Genomic DNA, 22,571 nt, shown 5'->3' with positions numbered 1-22,571 from the left:
AAAGTCATCAAAATGTACCCATTAAATATACGCAGCTCTTTGTATATTATGTATACCTCGATCAAGCTGAAAAAAACCCATTGACAAGAGAGTAATATCTAGAATCTACAGTGAGAAAAAAGAGAAATGAGGAAACCAATGAGAAAAAGGACAGGCATCATGATAGAAAGTGGGCAAGAGGGGGGCACAGGTGATCTGCAGCTGAGGAAATGCACTAGGCCAGCAGCAAACAAGGACATGAGCGGCTCATTAGCAAGGAGAGGAATTCGGTTACAACAGCAACACTCAGGACGCCTGGGTGGCTCAGTAGGGTAAGCGTCTTTTTCTTGGTTTCAGCTCAGGTCGTGATCTCATGGTCCATGAGTTCGAGCCCCGCATTGGGCTCTGCTCTGATGGTGTGGAGGCTGTTTGGGATTCTCTGCCCCTCCCCTGCTCATGCTCTCTCTCTCTGTCTGTCTGTCTCTCAATAAATGAATAAACATTAAAAAAATAATAAAACAGCATCAATCTGTGAACACAGTGGGTACAGGCTCCCCATCTGCTTGCTGGAGTGGCAAGACTTAGAAATCTGGATCCGCCCTGTGTTGGCCCAGATGTGAGATGAGTAGACTGAAGACATCCTCACTTGGTGGTTCACGGCCAGATTAAGGGGACACTTACCCAAGGTCCCACAAACACTTCTAGATCTCCATCTGAAACACAGCTCAGCAAGGGGACGTGGTCAAGCCATTCATGGCAGCCTTGTCTGTGATGGCAGACAGTCAGGGGCAGTCAGAGACACCCCCACCCTCACCTGGGGGCAGGGCCAAGTAACATGTGGTGGGAGTGAGCCACGAAGCTCTACACGGCATATAGAAAAAACAAACCTGACAGCCACAGAGCACAGGGGATGGCTCTGAAGCCGCAGCTCTGGTGAAAAATTGGAAAAGAGGTACACACAGGTATGTGTATTTATATCTGCATCACTGACACATGCATCTCGATGATACATACTAATATATCCATGATACACAATCTGTCATTTACATATATCACTGAGATTTGATGACAAGGCTTCAAATACTTACCCTAGGGCAGGGCTCACCCCCATATCACAGCAGTGCTTCTGCCCCCTCACCCAGCCCCAGAAGGTTGTCACCAAGTGTTATCTCAGAGCCAAGTCAGCCAATGCTTGGAGGACCCAGGACCCCACCTGGAAAGTGGATGATTGGGTTGGGTGTCGGGATGGGGTCTCTCTCTCAGGCAGGAAAGAAGCATTTGGGGGCAGCAGGGGCCTGGGTGGCAATCCCGGGGCACCAGACTCAGCTCCTCCTGGACCTCATCCCTCAGCCACCATCTCTGGCCCCCACTGCCGGCCTCTTTGTGCCGTGGTCTAGCCCTGGCTCTGGCCTCACGCCCCGTCTGCTGGTGCACTGTGCCCGCTGACCTCCCCTCTCGACTCCACCCTCCTCTGGCTGCCAGACTCCACCCCCTGACACAGACACACCTTGTGGAGTCATGCCAACCCGGGGTCCAGGGCAATCTCTGTTCTGCAGGCGAGTGCCCCCTACCCACCTCCTATCCCCACCCCCTTGGGGAGCCCACCCCTTCCTCTCTCTCACAATGTCTGCCTTGGATGCCCTGGTTGCTGCTGCACTGGGGCCAGAAGTGAGCAGGGCAAGAGTGTTACCTCTGAGGGCACCCTCCCTTGAGGCAGATCCCGGGGACCTGGCCCCAGAGCACTGGAAGCTGGATGCGAACTCCTCCATGTCCAAAGAAGGTGGCTGAGGCCCTGGGAATGCCCTTCCTTTCTCTCTCTCCTTCCTCCCTCCTTCCCTCCCTCCCTCCCACTCCCTCTCCTCTTCCCCTCTAGTCATTCCTCCCTTCTCTCATCCACTCTACTTCCTTCATCCATTCATCACATCCGCTCTGATCTCTAGCTAAGGGACCCACTCTGAATCTCGGGACCTGAAAATAACACTGATGTAACCTGGCACTAAAAAAGCCCTCAGTGTGGGGACAGGAAGAGCTGGATGCAGGCATATCACATTTTATAAAATGGAACAACACAATTATGACATACTATAATATGTAATATACTGTGGTTGCACCAGAACAATATTTATTCAGTAAGTTGAGTGTTGTAGTCAAATAACAAATATTTAATAAACTTGTACTATGTGCCAAATGGGCTTTTCCTTTTGATACTGATTTCAAAGCTTTTTGTTCGGTTTTAAAAATCAGTGCCTCAAAGGAAAGGCATTATAATTTGTGAACTAAATTATACATCTTGCATTTAATTAGCTTAGTAGCTGAAAGACTACTGTTCCAGGACCAAGGGAAAACGTCATATATGTGATGAGATGGTACATTAAAAAAATAGCAAGAAGTTATTCAAAACATGAATTTAAAACATACACTAACATTATTACATGTTATATGTGTTATATATGTTATATACACCTACGTACATATACACATCTGTATGTATACACATCCATCCTAGTGGTTCTGTTTCTCTGGGGAATCCTGAATAATACAAAAAAAAAAAAAAAAAACCTTAAAAAAGAAAAACAGGCCTGGTAAAAGTGTCACCTTTCTGTCTAAAGAGATGAGTTTGAGATCTACCAATCAATTCCTGGTGGTTTCCCCTTTGTGTAAGTACTTAATCTGCCATTTCATTCCCTGCAACTCAGCTGATTTTGTAATGAAACCCCAAAACATTTAATGCCAGGATACCATTTCAGGAGTCAGTTTCTGGGGCTGCTGTAACAAAGCATATAAATCTTCTGCCCTGAAACTACAACACCCTCCTCCTCATCTGAACACCCTCTCTTGATGGGTCAGGGAACACAGCCGCAGACTCTGGAGAAGCACATCTTAGGAATGGTGGGGGCATCCGTCAGGAACACCGATAATGAGCAAAATAATGAATGGAACCCCAAAACTGCTGTAGCCAGTTTTGCCAAGCTCTCGTGGTCAGTGTTCATGAGACAAAGTGTCTCATGAACTCCTCTGGAGTCCGTGTTTCCCTCTGGCTGTGTGAAAGGGGTGTGTGCCTAGGGCTGCACCTGCCCTCCTTCCCTGAAAGGGGTCTCTTTCTTCTAATGACAGCCTTCGCCTCCCAGTCACGACCTCACTTCTCTTTGTAGACACCTGAGAGAGGCGGGTTCCTGTTCACCAATTGCACACACATGCACATTGTAATCGATTCCTGCTTCCCGCCTTCACGGTGCTGTGGCCCAGGACAAATTATCTATCACATTTGCATTTTATGCATTTCAAAAATGTGAATAGTAATAGATGTGGGTCATATCTAAATGCAGAGAAAGAATAATTTATTTTGAGACTTAGAAGAGTAAATGCATAGGAAACCCTTCCCACAGCATTTGGCAGACAGCAGGCATTCATATGTGACAGCCATCATAGGTTTATTATTATAAAACACCTTCTGCCTGCCACTCCAATATCTGGCCACAGCTTTGAGTAAGAATTTATACCAATGGAAGACCCCCTCCTGGGTGCTCAGACACATGGTTTCCCAAACCCTTGGCATAAAGGGGGTGCTCACACCCTTGACCTCTCTTTGTCCCATCCTGAGATAGCACTGTGCCCTCTAGCACATCCCACAGATAGATTCAAGTAAACACAGGAATAAGAAATTTATGTTTTATTGCAAGTAATATGGGAAAAAATGGAAAAAGATTTCCTTAAGATGTCAGAGAGCAACACCTTTTTAACAATCTGTATGTTCTTCAAGCACTGAATCTTCTCCGCTTTCTCTCTCTGTCACTCTGGCTCTCAAACTCTCTTTCTCCACTTTGCATTCTGACATCCTTCACTCAACTCATCTCAACATTAGGAATCATTTAGGGTCTATCACCTCCAAAGAAGGTGGGAACTATAAACATGGAACCATCTCCTTAGAATAAAATAGTGAATGCTCTTTTGTGCATTTGCTATAATTAAAAGATAGTACTTACACAACACTGGACACAGTGCTTGATAACTAAAACCCCAGTGCTGGTGGCACTTATTATTATGCTTACTTTTGTTTATTCCTATGGTGAGGGAAGTTTGAGAAAGTCCTCCCTTGCTTGTCTATTCGAGAAGAACCCTGTGCATCAGTGCCAAGACACATCCGTGTGATGCTCTCCACTGGCCCATAGAGAGCTAACACATTCTTAGACAGAGGTAATGGGAAGGAGTTCATTGCATGGTATCAAGAAGAAGAGATATTGATCACTAGGGTCTATGCATGAGGGAGGTAAAAAAAAATTGGGAAAAACTAATACCTATCCTGCTCCAAAACCCTATGCATCCAACAATACCTAACAAGTATTTCCATATACTGAATTCCTACAACTGTCCCCTGGAGACAATCATTATTCCCAGCCCTTCAATCACATTCCTCACCACCCAACTGGCCATCAGGAGCTTAGAGGAATGAGTTTTCTCTGGATGCTTTTCTTTATAGCATTCTTGAGCTCCTTATTCCTGAGGCTGAAAATGATTGGGCTGAGAAAGGGGGTGAAGACTGTATAGGTGGTGGCCATCAGGGTGTTACTGTCCATAGAATGGGGGCCCTTGGGCTTGAGGCAGATAATGGAGGCAAAGCCGTAGTGCACAATGACCACAGTGAGGTGGGACACACATGTGGAGAAAGTCTTGTGCCTGCCTTCAGCAGAGGGGATCCGCAATATGGCGGCCACGATGAAGACATGGGAGAGGACGATGAGGAATAAACAGCCCATCAGAGCTGAGACACACACCAGGATCACAGCCAAGGTGACAGAGGAATTCTCATTCCCACAGGCCAACTTTAGAAGGGAAAACACATGGCAGAAAAAATGGCGGATCATGTTAGATCCACAGAAGGTGAGGTGAAAAACTATCAGGGTCACCATCATCCCCATGACTGAGCCACCAGCCCAGGTCCAGGACACAAGGCGGGCACAGCCACGGTTGCTCATGAGCACATGGTAGCGCAGGGGGTGGCAGATGGCCACGTAGCGGTCGTAGCCCATGATCATGAGCAGGAAGGAGTGGGTGAAGCCGAATGTGAAGGAGAAAAACATCTGGGTGGCACAGGCCGCCCAGGTAATGGTGCGGTGGGTGAAGAGCATGTCAACCAGCATGCGAGGGGTGATGGCAATGGTGAACAGAATCTCGGAGGTAGACAGGGCGCACAGGAAGAGGTACATGGGCGTGTGCAGGCTGCGCTCGCTCCAGACTGTGGTCATGATGAGCAGGTTCCCCAGCAGCGTGAACAGGTACATGAGCAGGTACAGCAGGAAGAAGGTGGGCAGGAGATGCTGTGGGAAGATGGAGAAGCCCACGAGGATGAACTCAGTCATCATGCTATAGTTCTGACCAGCCATGGGTGCTGCATCTGGTGAGATCAGAAAGGGAATGAAGGTTCGTAATTTATCCCATGAATAACAAGGTTGATTCAGCATCAGAAAACCTATCATGTGATCAGTCACAGGAATAAACTAAAATAAATATCATATAATTATATGAATTCAAGCTGCAATCCTGGATTGCTAAAGTTCCATTACTATTTATGGTTTAAAAATTAATACATAATTGTCATAAAGTATTGCACCATTTTAGATATACAGCATAATGGTGATAGATGTATATACCTTAAAAATCTTTTTAAAAGCTTCTTCTCAACATGAAGTCAACGGGGACTTTCTTAGCTTACTGGGAATATACAGCACAAAACTAGCAAATAGTACACGAAGTGGGAGAAATAGATGTATTATTTTAGCATCAGGAAGAAGCCAAGGTTACTCACTGCCTCTGCTGTTCATTAGATGGGAAGTGAAGCTGGCGGTGATGCTTGAGAAAAAGTAAAGAAGGAATATCAGGATTGGAAGGGAATAGACGTGATCATGTACCTAGAAAGGTAAAGGAATGAAGACAACTATTTAGAACAAAGACAGACACACGCTGCAGAAGATGAGGTCAACTTCCCAAATTCAGTATTTCCTGTAGAATTATACCTGTAATAATCATGCAAATCCTCCAAAACCTAAACATAGAACTACCCTACATTCCAGCAACTGCACTACTAGGTATTTATCCAATGGATACAAAAATACAGATTTGAAGGGGCACATGCAGCATTATCAACAATAGCTAAGCTACAGAGAGAGCCCAAATGTCCATCGATTGATGGATGGATAAAGAAGATGTGGTATTGTGTGTATGTATATACGTACATATACACACACACTGGAATAACACTCAACGATCATAAAGAATGAAACCTTGTCATTTGCAATGACATGGATGGAACTAAAGTGTATTATGCTAAGTGAAATAAGTCAATCAGAGAAAGACAAATGTCATATGAATTTCACTTCTATGTGGAATTTCAGAAACAAAACAGATGAACATATGGGAAGGGGGGAAGAGAAGAAAGGGAAACAAACCACAAGAGATTTTTTTTTAATGTTTACTTGTTTTTGAGAGAGAGAGACAGAGTGTGAGTGGGAGAGGGACAGAGAGAGAAGGAGACACAGAATCTGAAGCAGGCTCCAGGCTATCAGCATAGAGCCTGATGTGGGGCTCAAATTCATGAACTGTGAGATCATGACCCGAGCCAAAGTCAGATGCTTAACCAACTGAGCCACCCAGGCGCCCCAAGAGATTCTTTCTTTTTTTAATTTTTGTAATGTTTATTTATTTTTGACAGAGAGTGAGAGAGAGACAGAGCATGAGCAGGGGAGGGGCAGAGAGAGAGGGAGACACAGAATCTGAAGCAGGCTCCAGGCTCTGAGCTGTCAGCACAGAGCCCGATGTGGGGGCTCAAATTCACAGACTGTGAGATCATGACCTGAACCAAAGTCAGACACTCAACTGACTGCCACCCAGGCACCCCGGTGCCCCAAGAGATTCTTAACCATAAAGAACAAACTGAGGGTTGACAGAGGGAGGCAAGTGGGAGATGGGCTAGATGGGTGATGAGGATTAAGGAGGGCACTTGCTGTGATGAGCACTGTGTGTTGTATGTAAGTGATGGATCTTTGAATTCTACTTCTGAAGCCAGATCAGATAATGATCTCATGGTTCATGGGTTCGAGCCCCAGGGCTGACAGCACAGAACCTGCTTGGGATTCTCTCTCCCTCTCTCTCTGCCGTTTCCCCACTCGTGCTCACTCTCTCTTAAAATAAAAAATAAAATAAAATAAAATAAAATAAAATAAAATAAAATAAAATAAAAGATAGAATTCATGGAAAAAGTAAGATAACATCACCAATAGTGACACAAACTATAAGGAGACAGCTCTCAAATGTTTTGGTCGCAGGATCTGTTTACGCTAAATAACTATTGAGTCCCCTAGAGGGCTTTTCTTTAACTGAGTTAGAACTCTCCATTCTTACAGTATTTGTAATTAAAACTGTAATAAAGATTTTTTTATTTTTTAATTTTTTTAATGTTTATTTATCAGAGAGAGAGAAACAGAGAGAGCAGGGGAGGGGCAGAGAGAGAGGGAGACACAGAATCCGAAGCAGGCTCCAGGCTCTGAGCTGTCAACACAGAAACCAGCTCAGGGCTTGAACCCACAAACTGTGAGATCATGACCTGAGCCGAAGTCGGACGCCAACCAACTGAGTTACCAAGGTGCCCCAATCCTACGACTTTTGAAAAATATTGAGTTCCTTACACATTTAAAAGAACAATGATCAATCTTTGATTCAACCTAAAGGAACAATCGGTATCATGTTAACGTAACTAACTTTTTAGGAAAGTAACCACATTTTAAAAACTCACTTAGTGAGAATTGTGGCTTTCTTTTACATTTTAGCAAAATTTTCCAGTGCTGGCTGGATGGCATACAAGGTGATGCTGGTATCTGCTTTTTCATCCCGCCTGTGGCAACATGTTGTTCTAGTTGAAGCACATGACGAAAACACATCCTCGTGTTCACTAGAAGAGTGAGGACCTATTGGTCCCCCAGAAGGGGTCTCTGGGACCCCAGTGTCCTCAGATTACTCTTTGATATCCTTTGTTTTTTTTTTTTTTTAACATTTATTTATTTTTGAGACAGAGAGAGACAGAGGATGAACATGGGAGGGGCAGAGAGAGAGGGAGACAGAATCTGAAACAGGCTCCAGGCTCTGAGCGGTCAGCACAGAGCCCGACGCGGGGCTCAAACTCACGGACCGCGAGATCGTGACCTGAGCCAAAGTCGGATGCTTAACCGACCAAGCCACCCAGGCGCCCCTGATATCCTTTGTTTTAAAATATCTAGGAATTGGGCGCCTGGGTGGCTCAGTCAGTTGGGCGTCCAACGTCAGCTCAGGTCATGATCTCACAGTTCGTGGGTTCCAGCACCGTGTCAGGCTCTGTGCTGACAGCTTAGGGCCTGGAGCCTGCTTCAGATTCTGTGTCTCCCTCTCTCTCTGTTTCTCCTCCACTCGCTCTCTGTCTCTCCCTCGAAAGTGAATAAACATCGAGAAACATTAAAAAAAAAAATATCTAGGAATTAACCAAACACACCTCCGAGGACAGAAGATGGTCTGGCTATGTGGAAAACTGGAAATCAATATGTACTCTCAGATGGGATGAACCAATATAGCAATCATGTTGGTTCCTCCCCAAATTATACTCAGTGCAGCTGCATTTACAACTGAAGAAGTTAAATTTAATAACTATGCTAAACCCACTTCTGAAAAATAAAGCTAGTAAAAAACTATACAGGTCTTCTTAAAATGGAGCACACAAGAGAGACAGAGAGATGTCTCTCCCAGAGTTGAGACTCACTACCAAATCAGAATCATTTTTAAAAATGCGACCCTGGGGGCGCCTGGGTGGCTCAGTCGGTTGAGCATCCGACTTCGGCTTAGGTCGTGGTCTCGCAGTTTGTGGGTTCGAGCCCTGCATTGGGCTCTGTGCTGACAAACAGCTCAGAGCCTGGAGCCTGCTTCAGATTCTGTGTCTCTCTCTCCCCCTCCCCTGCTCATGCTCTGCCTCCCTCTGTCTCTCAGAAATAAATTCATGTTAAAAAAATTTTTTTAAATGCGACCCTGGAGCAGACATGGGTGATAGATGATATGTGTGACACCTGTGTCGTGCTGATTGGATATCTCACAAAACATCCTGCACCATTCCAAACCCAATATGTGATAAAGGTGGGAGCACAAATCAAATGGAAATAATGGATTGTTTACAGGTTTGTGGTGAGAAACTGGTCATTCTATGAAGCAGTATAAATCTTTTTAAAATTTTTGTTTTGATGTTTATTTCTTTTAGAGACGGAGAGACAGAGTACAAGTGGGGGAGGAGCAGAGAGAGCCAGAGACAGAATCCGAAGCAGGTTGCAGGCTCCCAGCCCTCAGCACAGAGCCCGACGTGGGCTCAAACTCACAAACCGTGAGATCATGACCTGAGGTGAAGTCGGACACCCAACCAACTGAGCCACCCAGGTGCCCCGGAAGCAGTATAAATCCGAATTCCTGCCTAAGATTCCACACAAAGGTGGAATCCAAATGGATTTCACATGTAGAATGAAGTATAAAGTCAGTAGGAGAAGGATTCAGGAGAATGACTTTGTGATCTATAAGTGAAGGAGGAGTTTGTAACCAAACATCAAAAGCACACATGTTGAGGTGATTTTAAAAAGACATGAAATGTGTCTATGGCATGCTTAATCGGTAAAGGAGCATTTGAATTTCAGAAGCATATCTTCTGTGAGTGCTGACGCCATTTCATTAAATTCATTTAACTGCTTAGAGAAAGAAACACATGAAAACTTCCAGGACATCCTGGAATATCCAGGATACATGAACAGGCAGATGGAAAATTGGGAAAGGAGCCTTTGCATTTTCCAAAATTGATGAGGGAATACTGTCTAGAGTAAATAAGAAACGAGTCACATTAAGAAGTAGAGACTCCATACAGAAACGAGTCCAGGACATGAGCAGAGAACCCACAGAAGGGGTTACACAGGCAAGTGAACAGATGGTTTCAAGACAAGGAAAGGGAAGAGGAAAACGACCCTGAGATTTCCCTGTACACCTATTCATTTCCCCAGATTAGGAAGTGCCCAGTGCCCACAGCTATACGGGGAGGGAGCCATCCCGCGGCCTGCGGGTGAGAACCGACGATGGAGAAGTGCAACCTTCACGTGCACCTGAACCTCTGTCTCCATGGCGCACACCTACCTGGACGGAGCACGTGGGATGCAGCCCCGCTTGTAGTGCGGGAATGCACAAGCCTGCTTGGGAACCGTAACTGGGAAGGGGGCAGGTCCCACGGGCCGGATGCAAACCCTGGAGCCCCAGCCAGGAGTTCCATGCACACACAGCAGCATAAATGAAGCCGTAAAATGACAGAGTGAATGAGGCAAAAGGCAGCTCAACTCTCCAGCATAATTGCATTTGGGCGCATTAAAAACAGAGCACCTGACACTATTCTGTGGGATGCCGGAACGCTGTATACACGCCACTGTCCACTGCTCCAAACCCACAGGCTGCAACACAGACAGTGAGCCCTAGTGTAAATGTGGGCGGAGTTACTATAACGTGTCCTGATTGGTTCACCAGTGGAACAAACGCCCCACACTAATACCAGATTGTATGATTAGCAGCATCCCTGGCCTCAACCCTCCAGATGCCGGTAGCATCCCTCCCTCCCCATGAGCTGTGACAACAAAAGGGCCTCCGGGCATGTGCAAATATTTCAGGGGGACAGGATCAGTCCCAATCAACAATAGTGACCTAGAAGCTGCCAAGGTCACTAGGCTGAGTGAGGAGCCCAGGACCCAGCAGGGGCAACCCGAGAAAAGTCCCACCAGCTCCCAAGGCTAAGAGCCTGTCTTACCACCTTTCTCCCCAGTCCTGTTCCCACCCCCAACCGGGGCTTGCTCCCCACAACTGCCTAAATATTGCCACCTACCCTGTCCCTCCTGGTCCCCCTCTTGCTGGGCTGCCTCTTCCAGGAAGCAGCCAGCAGGGGAGGACAGAAGACGCTCTCTTGGGTTATTCTGTCAGCAGCACACAAGGGCAGGTGTGGGGCCAGACCTCTGGGCTCCTGGAACTGATGCTGTGTGCTTTATCCCTGCCGCAGCTTCCCAGCACGCTGCTCCCTAGAGCATCCCTGGAACACCAATCTGGAGTGCTGTCCTCAGGGTCTGGAGAGGTCAGAAGGATCATCAGAGGGCCTCTGGGACCTGCAGCCTCTACTCCTTCCTCCAACTCTCCAACACAACTCCCTGCTGTCTCTGTCTGCCCAGAGAGTCCCAGTCCCTGCTGAGGACTAGGAGCTCCCAGTCTTGGGGGAGACAGGACTGGAGTACATGCCTTCAACCCCTTAGGGTCAGGGCACAGTCAGAGGGGAGGAAGGAGCTGCAGCAGCCCAGAATGGGAATCCAGGGCTCTGCCCTGGGGTCAAGGCAGCTGGAGGGCTTCCCACAATAAGGGTAATTTAGAGCTGGGTCGTAGGGAGCGATTTCTCCTTGTCAGTAGAAGTGTTCAATGTTTCCTGGACACACTGGATTGCCCCACCTCGCCTCATGGTCAAGTTCGACCCTATCCCTGTCGTCCTGGTGATCCGAGCCTGAGGGTCCACGTCAACATAAGCCTCTCTGTGATATAACCAAGCAAATATTTGGTCTCCTGGGTTGTCCTTGTTCATTGACCACCGAGGAGACTCTTGTATGCTCACGAGGTGACTGGGAGCTGTGGGTTTAACATTACATCACATCTTCTGCCTCCAACTCAAACATCTGGCCTCACCTTTGAGTAGTAGTTTAGATCCACAGAAAGCCCCCTTCCTGGGTCCCCAGACCTATGGTTTCCCAATCCCCAGCATGGGAGTCAGACAGACCTCAATCTCCATGCGACCCTTTCCTTCACATGCTGTGTGACCTCCACCAAGGGTTCTCATCTGCATAAAGGGGGTACCCATACCCTTGACCTCTCTTTGTGCATCTTGAGATAGCACTGTGCCTACAACAAATCCCCCAAATAGAATCTTCCAAACTCAGGAATGAGAAATTGATGTTTATGGAAAGTAATGTGGGGAAAAAGGGAAAAGACTTTCCATAAGCTGTCAGAAAGCAAAACCCTTTTAATATGCCTTATGTTCTTATCCAAGCACTGCTCCCCCTCCCCTTTCTCTCTCTCTTTTCCTCCCTATTCCTCTCCCCCTCTCTTCCTCTCTCACTCTCCCTTCCCTTTCCTTTCCTCATGTGAAAATTACCCTGCTACCAACTTCCTTCTCATTCTTCATTCCTTTCCCAGATTTGGCCCCATATCCAATTTTATTCAAGTGTCTGTTCAGATCAATTTAAAGGATTCCTATGCCACTACTTATCTCTCTGTATCTCTTTCTGTCTCTCTCTCTCTCCAGGTCACCTTCTGAACCCAATTTGACATAGAAAACCTCCCTTAGAATCTATCCCTTCCAAGGCAGTGAGAAATTATACATAGTAAATCATCTTCTTAGAGACTAAAAGTTTAATTTCTTTTGTGCATTTGTTATAATTTAAAAGACAGTAGTATAAATCATTGGTAAAGTGCTGGATGAAATGCTGAGTCATATATAATTACTCTGCTTAATTTTCTTTATCCTTATGTTGGAGGAGGGGAAAATCTTCCCTTGCATGAACATTCAAGAAGATCTTGTGCGTCACTGCCCAGACATATCCATGTGATGCCCCCCACCTGCCCATAAGAAGATAACACATTCTTAGGCAGAGTAATGGGAAGGAGTTCATCACATGGGGTCAAGAACAAGAGATCATGATCACTAGATCCCATGCAAGAGGGGTGTAAAAAATTGGGGAAAAACAAATACCCAGCATGTATCCAACACCCAACAATATGTGTATTTTCATTTATTTGAGTTTCACCTATGAGTGAAAACATATGGTACCTGTCTTTCTCTGACTGACTTATTTCACTTAGCATAATACCATCCAGTTCCATCCATGTTGCTGCAAATGGCAGGATTTCATTCTTTTTTTTTAATGTTTATTTATTTTTGAGAGAGGGAGAGACAGAGTGCAAGCTGGGGAGGGGCAGAGAGAGAGGGAGACACAGAATCCGAAGCAGTCTCCAGCCTCTGAGCTGTCCGCACAGAGCCCGATGCAGGGCTCAAACTCACAAACCATGAGATCATGACCTGAGCCAAAGTCAGACGCTCAACCAACTGAGCCACCCAGGCGCCCCAGGATTTCACTCTTTCTCATTGCCAAGTAATATTCCATTGTATACATAAACCACATCTTCTTTATCCATTCATCAGTTGATGGACCTTTAGGCTCTTTCCATAATTTGGCTATTGTTGAAAGCACTGGCATAAACCTTGGGGGACCTGTGCCCCTATGCATCAGCACTCCTGTATCCTTTGGGTACATTCTAGTAGTGCTATTGCTGGGTTGTAGGGTAGTTCTATTTTTAATTTTTTGAGGAACCTCCACACTGCTTTTCAGAGAGGCTGCACCAGTTTGCATTCCCACCAACAGTGCAAGAGGGTTCCCTTTTCTCCACATCCTCACCAGCATCTGTTGTTTCCTGAGTTGTTAATTTTAGCCACTCTGACTGGTGTGAGGTGGTATCTCACTGTGGTTTTGATTTGTATTTCCCTGATGATGAGTGATATCTTACCTCAGTCCTATGAAAACAGAAGTTATTATCCCCAGCTCTTCTCCCATATTTCCTCATGAGCAAACTAGCTATCAGGAGCTTAGGGGACTGAATTTTCTCTGGAAGCTTTTCTTTATGGCATTCTTAAGCTCCTTATTCCTGAGGCTGAAAATTATTGGGCTAAGAAAGGAGGTAAAGACTATATAGGTGGTGGCCTTCAGGGTGTTACTGTCCATAGAATGGAGGCCCTTGGGCTTGAGGTAAATAATGGAGGCAAAGTCGTAGTGCACAATGACCATAGTGAGGTGACACACACATGTAGAAGGTCTCAGCTGAGTAGATCCTCAATATGGCGGCCACGATGAAGACATAGGAGAAGACGATGAGGAATAAACAGCCCATCAGAGCTGAGACACACACCAGGATCACACCCAAGGTGACAGAGGATGTCTCCTTCCCACAGGCCAATTTCAAGAGGGAAAACACATGGCATAGAAAATGGTGGATCACATTAGACCCACAGAAGGCGAGGTGAAAAACTATCAGGGTCACCATCATCCCCATGACTGAACCACCAGCCCAGCACCAGGGGCAGCTGTGGGGACTCATGAGCACATTGTAGCACAGGGGGTGGCAGATGACCATGTAGCAGTCGTAGCCCATGATCATGAACAGAAAGGACTACTCTGTGTCCTCACATCACTTTGCCCTCATTATTCATTCATATAGTAAAGAAATGGTATTCAACACTTATTTCATATGGAAATATTATAGGTGATGGGATCCAGCTATACCCAAGAACTAGGTCTCTGCTCTCTCTTTTCATGGTCCAGTGAAAGAATCTGTCATGTAACCAAAGATGACAGCACAGAATGGTCAGAGATGTGATGAAGGCAGCCTAGGGATCTGAAGAAGCTGGCGTGGGTCACAGATCCAACCTGGGATTTAGAGACTTTGGCAATTGGTGATGTCTACATTGAGACATGAGGGAGTGTAAGTATGATTCAGGCAAGGCAGGTAGGTGGAAGATGGGTTTCCTGACAGTATAGCAAGTGCAAAGGTTCAGAGTGACAGAGGCATGGTGCATTTGGGGACAATCATTGTCTAGCACAGCCCAGAGAGTTGGAGGTGGCTAGGGGAGTTCTGGAATGTTAAGGCAGATAGGTGGGTAGGGCAAGATCATGAAAGACCATGGCGTCCACTTAAAGAGTTTGTTCCAAGGAAAGTGAGGAACTCTAAATACTCTCAAAATACATATAGAAAAGATGGAAGGCCTGGATGGCTCAGTTGGTTAAGCATCTGACTTCAGCTCAGGTCATGATCTCATGGTTCGTGGGTTTAAGCCCCGCAATCTGGCTTTGTGCTGACGACTCAGAACCTGGTGCCTGCTTTAGATTCTGTGTCTCCCTTTCTCTCTGCCCCTCCTCACACTCACACTCTGTGTCTCCCTTTCTCTCTCTCTCAAAAATGAATAAACATTGAAAAAAATTTTAAATACACAGAAAAGATGTGTATGGTAATTGAGTATGTCAACGTATTTGTAGATGTTTCCACCTGGGGGTCCTATGATGTCTGCTACATGTTCCTTCGTGGATTAATACTTACATGTTGTGTTGGGTCTGAAGCTAGCAGTGTAAATGCCGAGTCATAGGGGATACCTATGTTCAGCTTGAATAGATTCTGCCAAATGGCTTTCCAAAGTAATTATACCAAGAGGTACATTTTAAGCCCATACACCATGGTCAGATTCCCATTTGTAGGGAGCCCCCTGGCTGCTGTGAGGGAAGCAGGCTGCTGAGGGCCGGTGGGGTGGGCAGACACAGGAAGAGATGGGCAGAGGTGAGCGTGGGCATCCTGCACTGGGTCGAGTGGCAGACTGGAGGTTGATTTCAGAGGCAGAATGGACAGTGTTGCTGATTGGACACAGGGACACAGGAAGTGAGCTGTTTCTACACCTAACACTTAAGACCGAATGGGTGAGTTCTTCCCACAACAATGAACAATTCTTCAGCTTCCCAGACACCAACTTGCAGTCCCATAATTCAGTTCACTTCTGACACGAACTACCTGGAGATGCCAGTGACAAGTTTTCAGTGTTCAGGGTACCTGCACTTTTGTCTGGTGGGACTTCACAGTTGGGGTTTCTAAATTCCCCCCTTTCGTTTTGGATACTTTGCTGGAATGACTCACAGAAATCAGGAAAATGCAACACTTACTCTTCCCAGTTTACTATAAAAGACACAAGTCAGGAACAGCCAGGTGAAACAGGTGCATCAGGCAAGGTGTGGAGGAAGGACCGAGGACCTTCCATGCCCTCTCCGGACACGCCACCCTCCTAGCACCTCCACGTGTTCACAAATGGGAAGGTCTCTGATTCCCATTGCTTAGGGAGTTTTTGTGGAGGTTTTGTTACACAGACATGATTGATTAAATCATTGGTCCTTGGAGATTGAATATCAATCCATAGCCCCTCTCCCCACCTGGAAGTCCCAGCTCTCTGATCTCACCTTGGCCATTCAGGGGAGCAGCCTCCTTCCTAGACTACCCAGGGGCCCCAAACCACCACGCATCTCCTTAGCATGCAAAATCCAGTATCATCACTCCTGAGACAAGGGCTTTAGGAGCTGTGTGTCGTGAATTGGACAAAGACCAAATGTGTTATTATAGCCCAAGGATGCACGTACTAATGGAGATGTTCTGGCTCAGATCACCAGGACAACAGGGATACGGTAGAACTTGACCAGTGGGGGGAGGTGGGGCTATCCAGTGTGACCAGGAGACCCTGAAAACTTCTATTGACCAAAGGAAATCAGTCCCCAAGACCCAGATCTAAATTACCCTTATTTTGGGACACCCTCCAGCTGCCCTGACCCCAGGAGGGAGCCCTGGATTCCCACTCTGGGCTGCTCCAGCTCCTGCTTTCCCTCTGACCCTGCCCTGACCCTAAGGGATTGAGGGCATCTACTCCAGCCCTGTTTCCCCCAAGACTGGGAGCTCCTAGTCCTCAGCAGGGACTGGGGCTTAGGGCAGACAGGGACAGCAGGGAGTCTTGGTTGTGTTGGGGAGTTGGAGGAAGGAGTAGCGGCTGCACATCCCCAGAGATCCTCTGATGATCCTCTTGGCCACTCCAGACCCTGAGGAGGCCCTGGGGAACAGCCTGCTGGGAAGCTGCAGCAGGGATAAAGCACACAGCATCAGTTCCAGGAGCCCAGAGGTCTGCCCCCACACCTGCCCCTGTGTGCTGCTGACAGAGTAACACAGGAGAGCGTCTTCTTCCCTGCCCTGCTGGCTACTTCCTGGAAGAGGCAGCCCAGCAAGAGGTGCACTAGAAGGGACAGGGTAGGTGGCAATAATGGGACATTTGTTGGGAGCAAGACTCAGACAGTGGATGGGAACGGGGCCTGGTTGAAGGGTTGTAAGACAGATTCTTAGCTCTGGACACCTGCCAGGGGGGCTTCTCAGGGTGCCCATGCTGGGTCCTGGGCTCTTCACTCAGCCTAGTGCAAATGGCACTACAGAGGCCGTGAGTTTGGAATGTGACCAACTGGTGCATCTGGTACAGACTGATGACAGGAAAGCAGCTCAGAGGACAGGGAAGATATCAGCATCAGGGATAACCCCCCATGTTAGGTAAACATGGAGCCCTTTCCATGAATCCTCTGGACCTTCTGAAGATAGTTCTCTGCTTACTCCCATTTTTCAGTTGGGGAGAGGAGGCTCAGGGCTAGAACGTTCTTTCTCAGACACACACACCAAAGCTGGGGCTTGAACCCTGGCCCTGATGACTGCACACCTGGGGTGCGTTTCAGACAGTTCTCTCTGGAAGCCAGAGTGCAGTGGGAGCAGAGGAGGGGCCTGGGGCAGTGAGCAGTGCAGGGAGGGAGGTGGAGCCATGCAGATAGATAGGAGCAGAGCACACAGACAGCTATTTAGCAGGGGGAGAGGGTGCTGAGTGATGGGGGTTGAGGCACAGAAGGGGGCTGACACGGGTGTCTCGGTTCCTGGTCTGGGAAGGGGGGAAGGCTGCATGGTCAGGAGACTATTTCCAGCTCACCAGCCCAGCCTTCCTCACTCTGGGAAAGTCCCTCCCTGTCCTGCTGGTTCCATGTCCTCTAGGCTCCAGGCTGACCCCTATTGTGGGGGATCCTTCGGAACAACACATCAGTAAGACCAGGGGGTGCAATTATGGCTGAGTCCTGCCCCAGATCCAAGGGTTTCAGGAGCTGTGGGCAGCATCGAGGCTCAAGTTATTCATAAAAACATTTTTGTTTTGTTTTATGGTGGATGTCAGGTGCAGAGGTTTGAGTCAATGATGTTTCTGGGTCGCTGCGCTTGACAAGCATTGGTTTTCATCACGTCCTTCTCTTACTTTGCTCACGTTCCCTTTCAACCACCTGATCCCTCCAGTGCCAACAACCTTCTCCCATACTAAAGGTATGTGCTTTGATTTGCATGTGCTCTTGTACATGCGTACGGTCTTCTCTGTGCATATATGTGCTGTGAATTATTTGCATCCTTTTAAATTTCATAGAAAAATTTTTGCTTTTTGATTTTATACAAAAATTATAAGTTTGCAGGAAAACACATACTGCCTCTCTCCCTCACACGGTTTCCTCTTTTACCTCTTGGAATAGTGTATTTGTTCCTGTTGGTGAGCCAATATGGCTACATTGTTGTGAGCCATCCTGTTGGTGAGCCAATATGGCTACAACCAGAGCCCACGGGATACATTAGGGTTCACTGTCTGTGTCGTGGGGTCTGTGGATTCTGACAGATGCATAATGGCATGTATCCACCGTTACAGCATCCTACAGAATAGTGTCAGCTGCTCTATTTTTAATATGCCGAAAGGTTATTATGCTGGAACGTTCGTCTGCTTTTTGCTTCATTCATTCAACACATCTTATGGCTTCATTTATGCTGCTGTGCGTGCATCGAACTGGCTGGGGCTGCAGGGTTTGCATCCAGCCCATGGGTCCTGCCCCCTTCCAAAGAATGGACAAGCAGGCTTTCCAGTTCCCCACTAAAAGCAATGCTACAGAAACACCCTCTGACATGCTCCCCCATAAATGCCTTTGAGCAATCGCGATAGATGTTCAGGAGCACAAGTGCTGGGGCACAGAGCACATGAACTCCTCATTTCCACTATTCTGCGCTCTCACAGGCTGTACACGAGGGTTGCGTTCTCTCCAAAACTGATCAACACTAGGGAGTTTCTAACTTGGGGCATTGAGTAGATATACACTGAATTTCCACTGCATTTTCCTTCCTTTGTCTCTCTCTGTCCCTCTCTCTCTTTTTTCTTATTAGCATGTTTTTATTTGCCTGTGCTACACCCTCTGTAAGTTCTCTGCTCAAACCTTTGCTCATTTTTCTTCCTTTTCCCTCTGCTTATTTCTGTATGAAGCTTTTGCTTGTTGTAGATGTAACTGGTTTCTTGTTTATTCTAGATCGTATTCCTTGGTCCTTTTTGCACAATGAACATGATTTTTCTCACCTTTCTGTCTCCATTAACTGGATCCAGAATATTTTCTGTTGGACAAAAACACTTCTTGTTGATGTCGTTGTATCTTTCAAAATCATGTAAGGTTTGTGCTTCTGGAGTTTAAAAAGTCCTTCTTGGGGTGCCTGGGTAGCTCAGTCGACTGAGTGTCTAACTTTTGATTTTAGCTCAGGACATGATCCCAGGGCCATTGGATCAAGACCCGGCCAAACTCCACACTGAGCTTGGAGCCTGCTTCAGATTCTCTGTCTCTGGCTTTTCCCCTCTCCCTTGCTCACTCTCTCTCTCTCTCAAAACCAAAAACAAACACAAAACAAAAGAAGATCCCCACTCCTAGTTCAAGAAAATTATTCTCCTCCACCTTCTTCTATTAACTTCATAGCATCATGTTTCATATTTATGTCAGAAACCCAATTGGATTCCACCCATGCATGTGTTTATAGGCAGAAATTCACATTTACTTTGCTTCTAAACGGGACGGATTTTCCCACCACAAACTCTTACACAATCCATCTTTTTTCCATTGATTTGTGTCCCACCTTTATCATATATCAAGTTTTGCATCACACTGGGGTACTTACTGAGGTGTGCAGCCAACTTGATCGGTGTTGGTGTCTGTTCCAGGGTTACACTTGAAAATGACAATGATGTGTATAATGTCCATTATGTGTCTCCACCTGCCAGGGCATTTCTCTCCTAGTTAATCCATTTTAATGGTGCAATTGTAAATGGCACTGATTCCTTGATATCTCTTTCTGCTGCTTCATTATTGGTGAACAGAAACACAACCAATGTTTGTACATTGATTTTATATCCTGCAACTTTGCTGAATTCACGTATCAGCTCTAGCAGTTTTTTGGTGGCGTCTTTTGGATTTTCCTTGTAGAGTATCATTCATCTGTGAAGAGTGAAAGTTTGACCTCTTCCTGCCAATTTGGATGACTTTTATTACTTTTGTTGCCTGATTGCTGAGGCTAGAACTTCCAACATTATGTTGAACAACAGTGGTGAGAGTGGACACCTGTGTTGTGTTCCTGATCTCAGGGGGAAAGCTCTCAGTTTTTCGCCACTGAGGATGATGTTCGCTGTGGGCTTTTCATATATGGCTTTTATGATGTTAAGGGATGCTCCTTCTATTCCTGCTTTCTTGAGGGTTTTTATCAAGAAAGAATGCTGTATTTTGTCAACTGCTTTTTCTGCATCTGTTTAAAAGATCATAGGGTTCTTATCCTTTCTTTTATTAATGTGGTGTATCACATTGATTGATTTGTGAATATTGAACCAGGCCTGCAGCCCAGGAATAAATCCCACTTGATTGTGGTGAAAAATTCTTTTAATGTACTGTTGACTTTGATTTGCTAGTATCTTGTTGAGAATTTTTGCATCCAGATTCATCAGGGATATTGGCCTGTAATTCTCCTTTTTAGGAGGGTCTTTGTCTGGGTTTGGAATCAAGGTAATGCTGGATTCATAGAATGAATTTGGAAGCTTTCCTTCCATTTCGATTTTTTGGAACAGTGTGAGAATAATAGGTGTTAACTCTGCTTTAAATCTCTGGTAGAATTCTCCTGGGAAGCCATCTGCCCCAGGACTCTTATTTTTGGGGAGATTTTTGATTACTGATTCCATTTCTTTCCTGGCTATGGGCCTGTTCATATTTTCTATTTCTTCCTGTTTGAGTTTTGGTGGTGCATGAGTTTCTAAGAATTTGTCCATTTCTTCCCGATTGTCCAGCTTGTTGGCATATGATTCTTCATAGTATTCTCGTATATGCTTGTATTCCTGTGGTGTTGGTTGTGATCTCTCCTCTTTCATTTCTGATTTTATCTATTTGGGTCCTCTCTATTTTATTTTTGAGAAGTCTGGTTAGGAGTTTATCAATTTTGCTTATTCTTTCAAAAAACCAGCTCTTAGTTTCATTGATCTGTTCTACTGGTTTTTTTTTTTTATTCTATATCATTTATTTCTGTTCTAATCTTTATTATTTCCCTTCTTCTCCTGGCTTTGGGCTTTATTTGCTGCTCCTTTTCTAGCTCCTTTAGGTGTAAGGTTAAGTTGTGTATTTGGGACCTCTCTTGCTTCTTGAGACAGGCCTGAATTCCAGTGTATTTTCCTCTTAGGATTGTCTTTGCTGCATCCCAAAGGGCTTGGACTGTTGTGTTTTCATTTTCATTTGCTTCCATGTATTGTTTTTTAGTTTTTTGATGTGTATTTATTTTTGAGAAAGAGGGAGAGACAGAGCGTGAGCAGAGGAGGGGCAGAGAGAGAGGGAGACACAGAATCCGAAGCAGACTCCAGGCTCTGAGCTGTCAGTACAGAGCTTGACGCAGGGCTTGAAATGAACTGCAAGATCATGACCTGAGCCAAAGTCCGATGTTTAACCAACTGAGCCACCCAGGTTCCCCTGCTTCCATGTGTTTTTAAATTTCTTCTTTAATTTCCTGGTTAATCCTTTCATTCCTTAGAAGGATGTTCTTTAACCTCCATATATCTGAGGGCTTTCCAAATTTTTTCTTGTGGTTGATTTCAAGTTCCTAGCATTGTGATCTGAAAATATGCGTGGTATGATCTCAATCTTTTTGTACCTGGTCAGGGCTGATTTTTGCAAGATTGGTATGGTTTTGCACTGACTTTATTTTTCAGAAGGAACTTAAGGAAACTTTTATCAAATGTACAGTAGACTCACTGTAGACATAATGTAGGTGTGCTGATGATGTAATCATTACCATATTCACTCATCCATCCAAGAGTGTAGATTGCCCTCCATATATTCAGATCACCTCCTACATTTTTACTAATGGTTAACATTTCTGAATTTGGATGTATTGCATGTGTTTCAGTAATTCCTAGATATTTTATAGCAAAAGTTTTCAAAGTGTGATATGAGGACCCTGGGGTCCTGGAGACCCTTTCTGGGGGAACATCAGTTCCTTACTTTTCCATTTTTCATCATATGCTTCAACTAAAACAACATGTTGCCACAGGCTGAATGAAGAGGCAGGTATGAGCATCAATTTGTTTCCCATCCAAGTTTGTTAAAATGTAAAAACAAACAAACAAACAAAAAACAGCAACTCTTCTCACCAAATGTTAATTTTATAAATGTAGTTACTTTCTAAAAACATGTCACTTGTATTGACATTGAGCAGGTGACTATTCTTTTGAATGTATGCATAATAAGTATTTTCAAAGAATCTCGGTGTTAACTTCTAATATGGTGAAAACGGAGAGTTGTACTGCACCCAAACAGGAACCCATCAGAGTCTCACATTTTCTTGAGTGTTAAGAAATCACCAGACCACAATGTTGGCGAGCCGTGTCTTTATAGTTTGTGTCACCGTTGGGAATGTTATCTTAGTTTTGCTTAAAGCTTATGCTTTGAATGATTACTGCTGGAGTAATTCTGTGAGAAATACTGAGTGTTGCGAGCCGATCTTGTCTTCTGCAGACTGTGCTCTCTATTGCTGTGGTACCTTATGTCTTC

At 45.6% G+C, this 22,571-nt stretch overlaps 1 protein-coding gene and 1 pseudogene across 1 annotated transcript; both read right to left on the bottom strand.

The window, feature by feature from the left end:
* Positions 1 to 4,409: 4,409 nt before the first annotated feature.
* LOC132676699 (olfactory receptor 10H3-like) lies at positions 4,410 to 5,360 on the bottom strand. The gene has a single exon (XM_060628730.3). It carries the CDS (start codon positions 5,358 to 5,360, stop codon positions 4,410 to 4,412), a length of 951 nt encoding a protein of 316 aa, XP_060484713.3.
* Positions 5,361 to 13,676: 8,316 nt separating this feature from the next.
* LOC132677319 (olfactory receptor 10H3-like) lies at positions 13,677 to 16,100 on the bottom strand (annotated as a pseudogene).
* Positions 16,101 to 22,571: the final 6,471 nt, after the last annotated feature.

The sequence above is a fragment of the Panthera onca genome, chromosome A2 (genome assembly GCF_046562875.1).
Source record: "Panthera onca isolate mPanOnc1 chromosome A2, mPanOnc1 haplotype 2, whole genome shotgun sequence".
Taxonomy (NCBI): Eukaryota; Metazoa; Chordata; class Mammalia; order Carnivora; family Felidae; genus Panthera; species Panthera onca.
The sequence above is the reverse complement of the archived record's forward strand: the minus strand, read 5'-3'. Positions and strand labels throughout refer to the sequence as shown.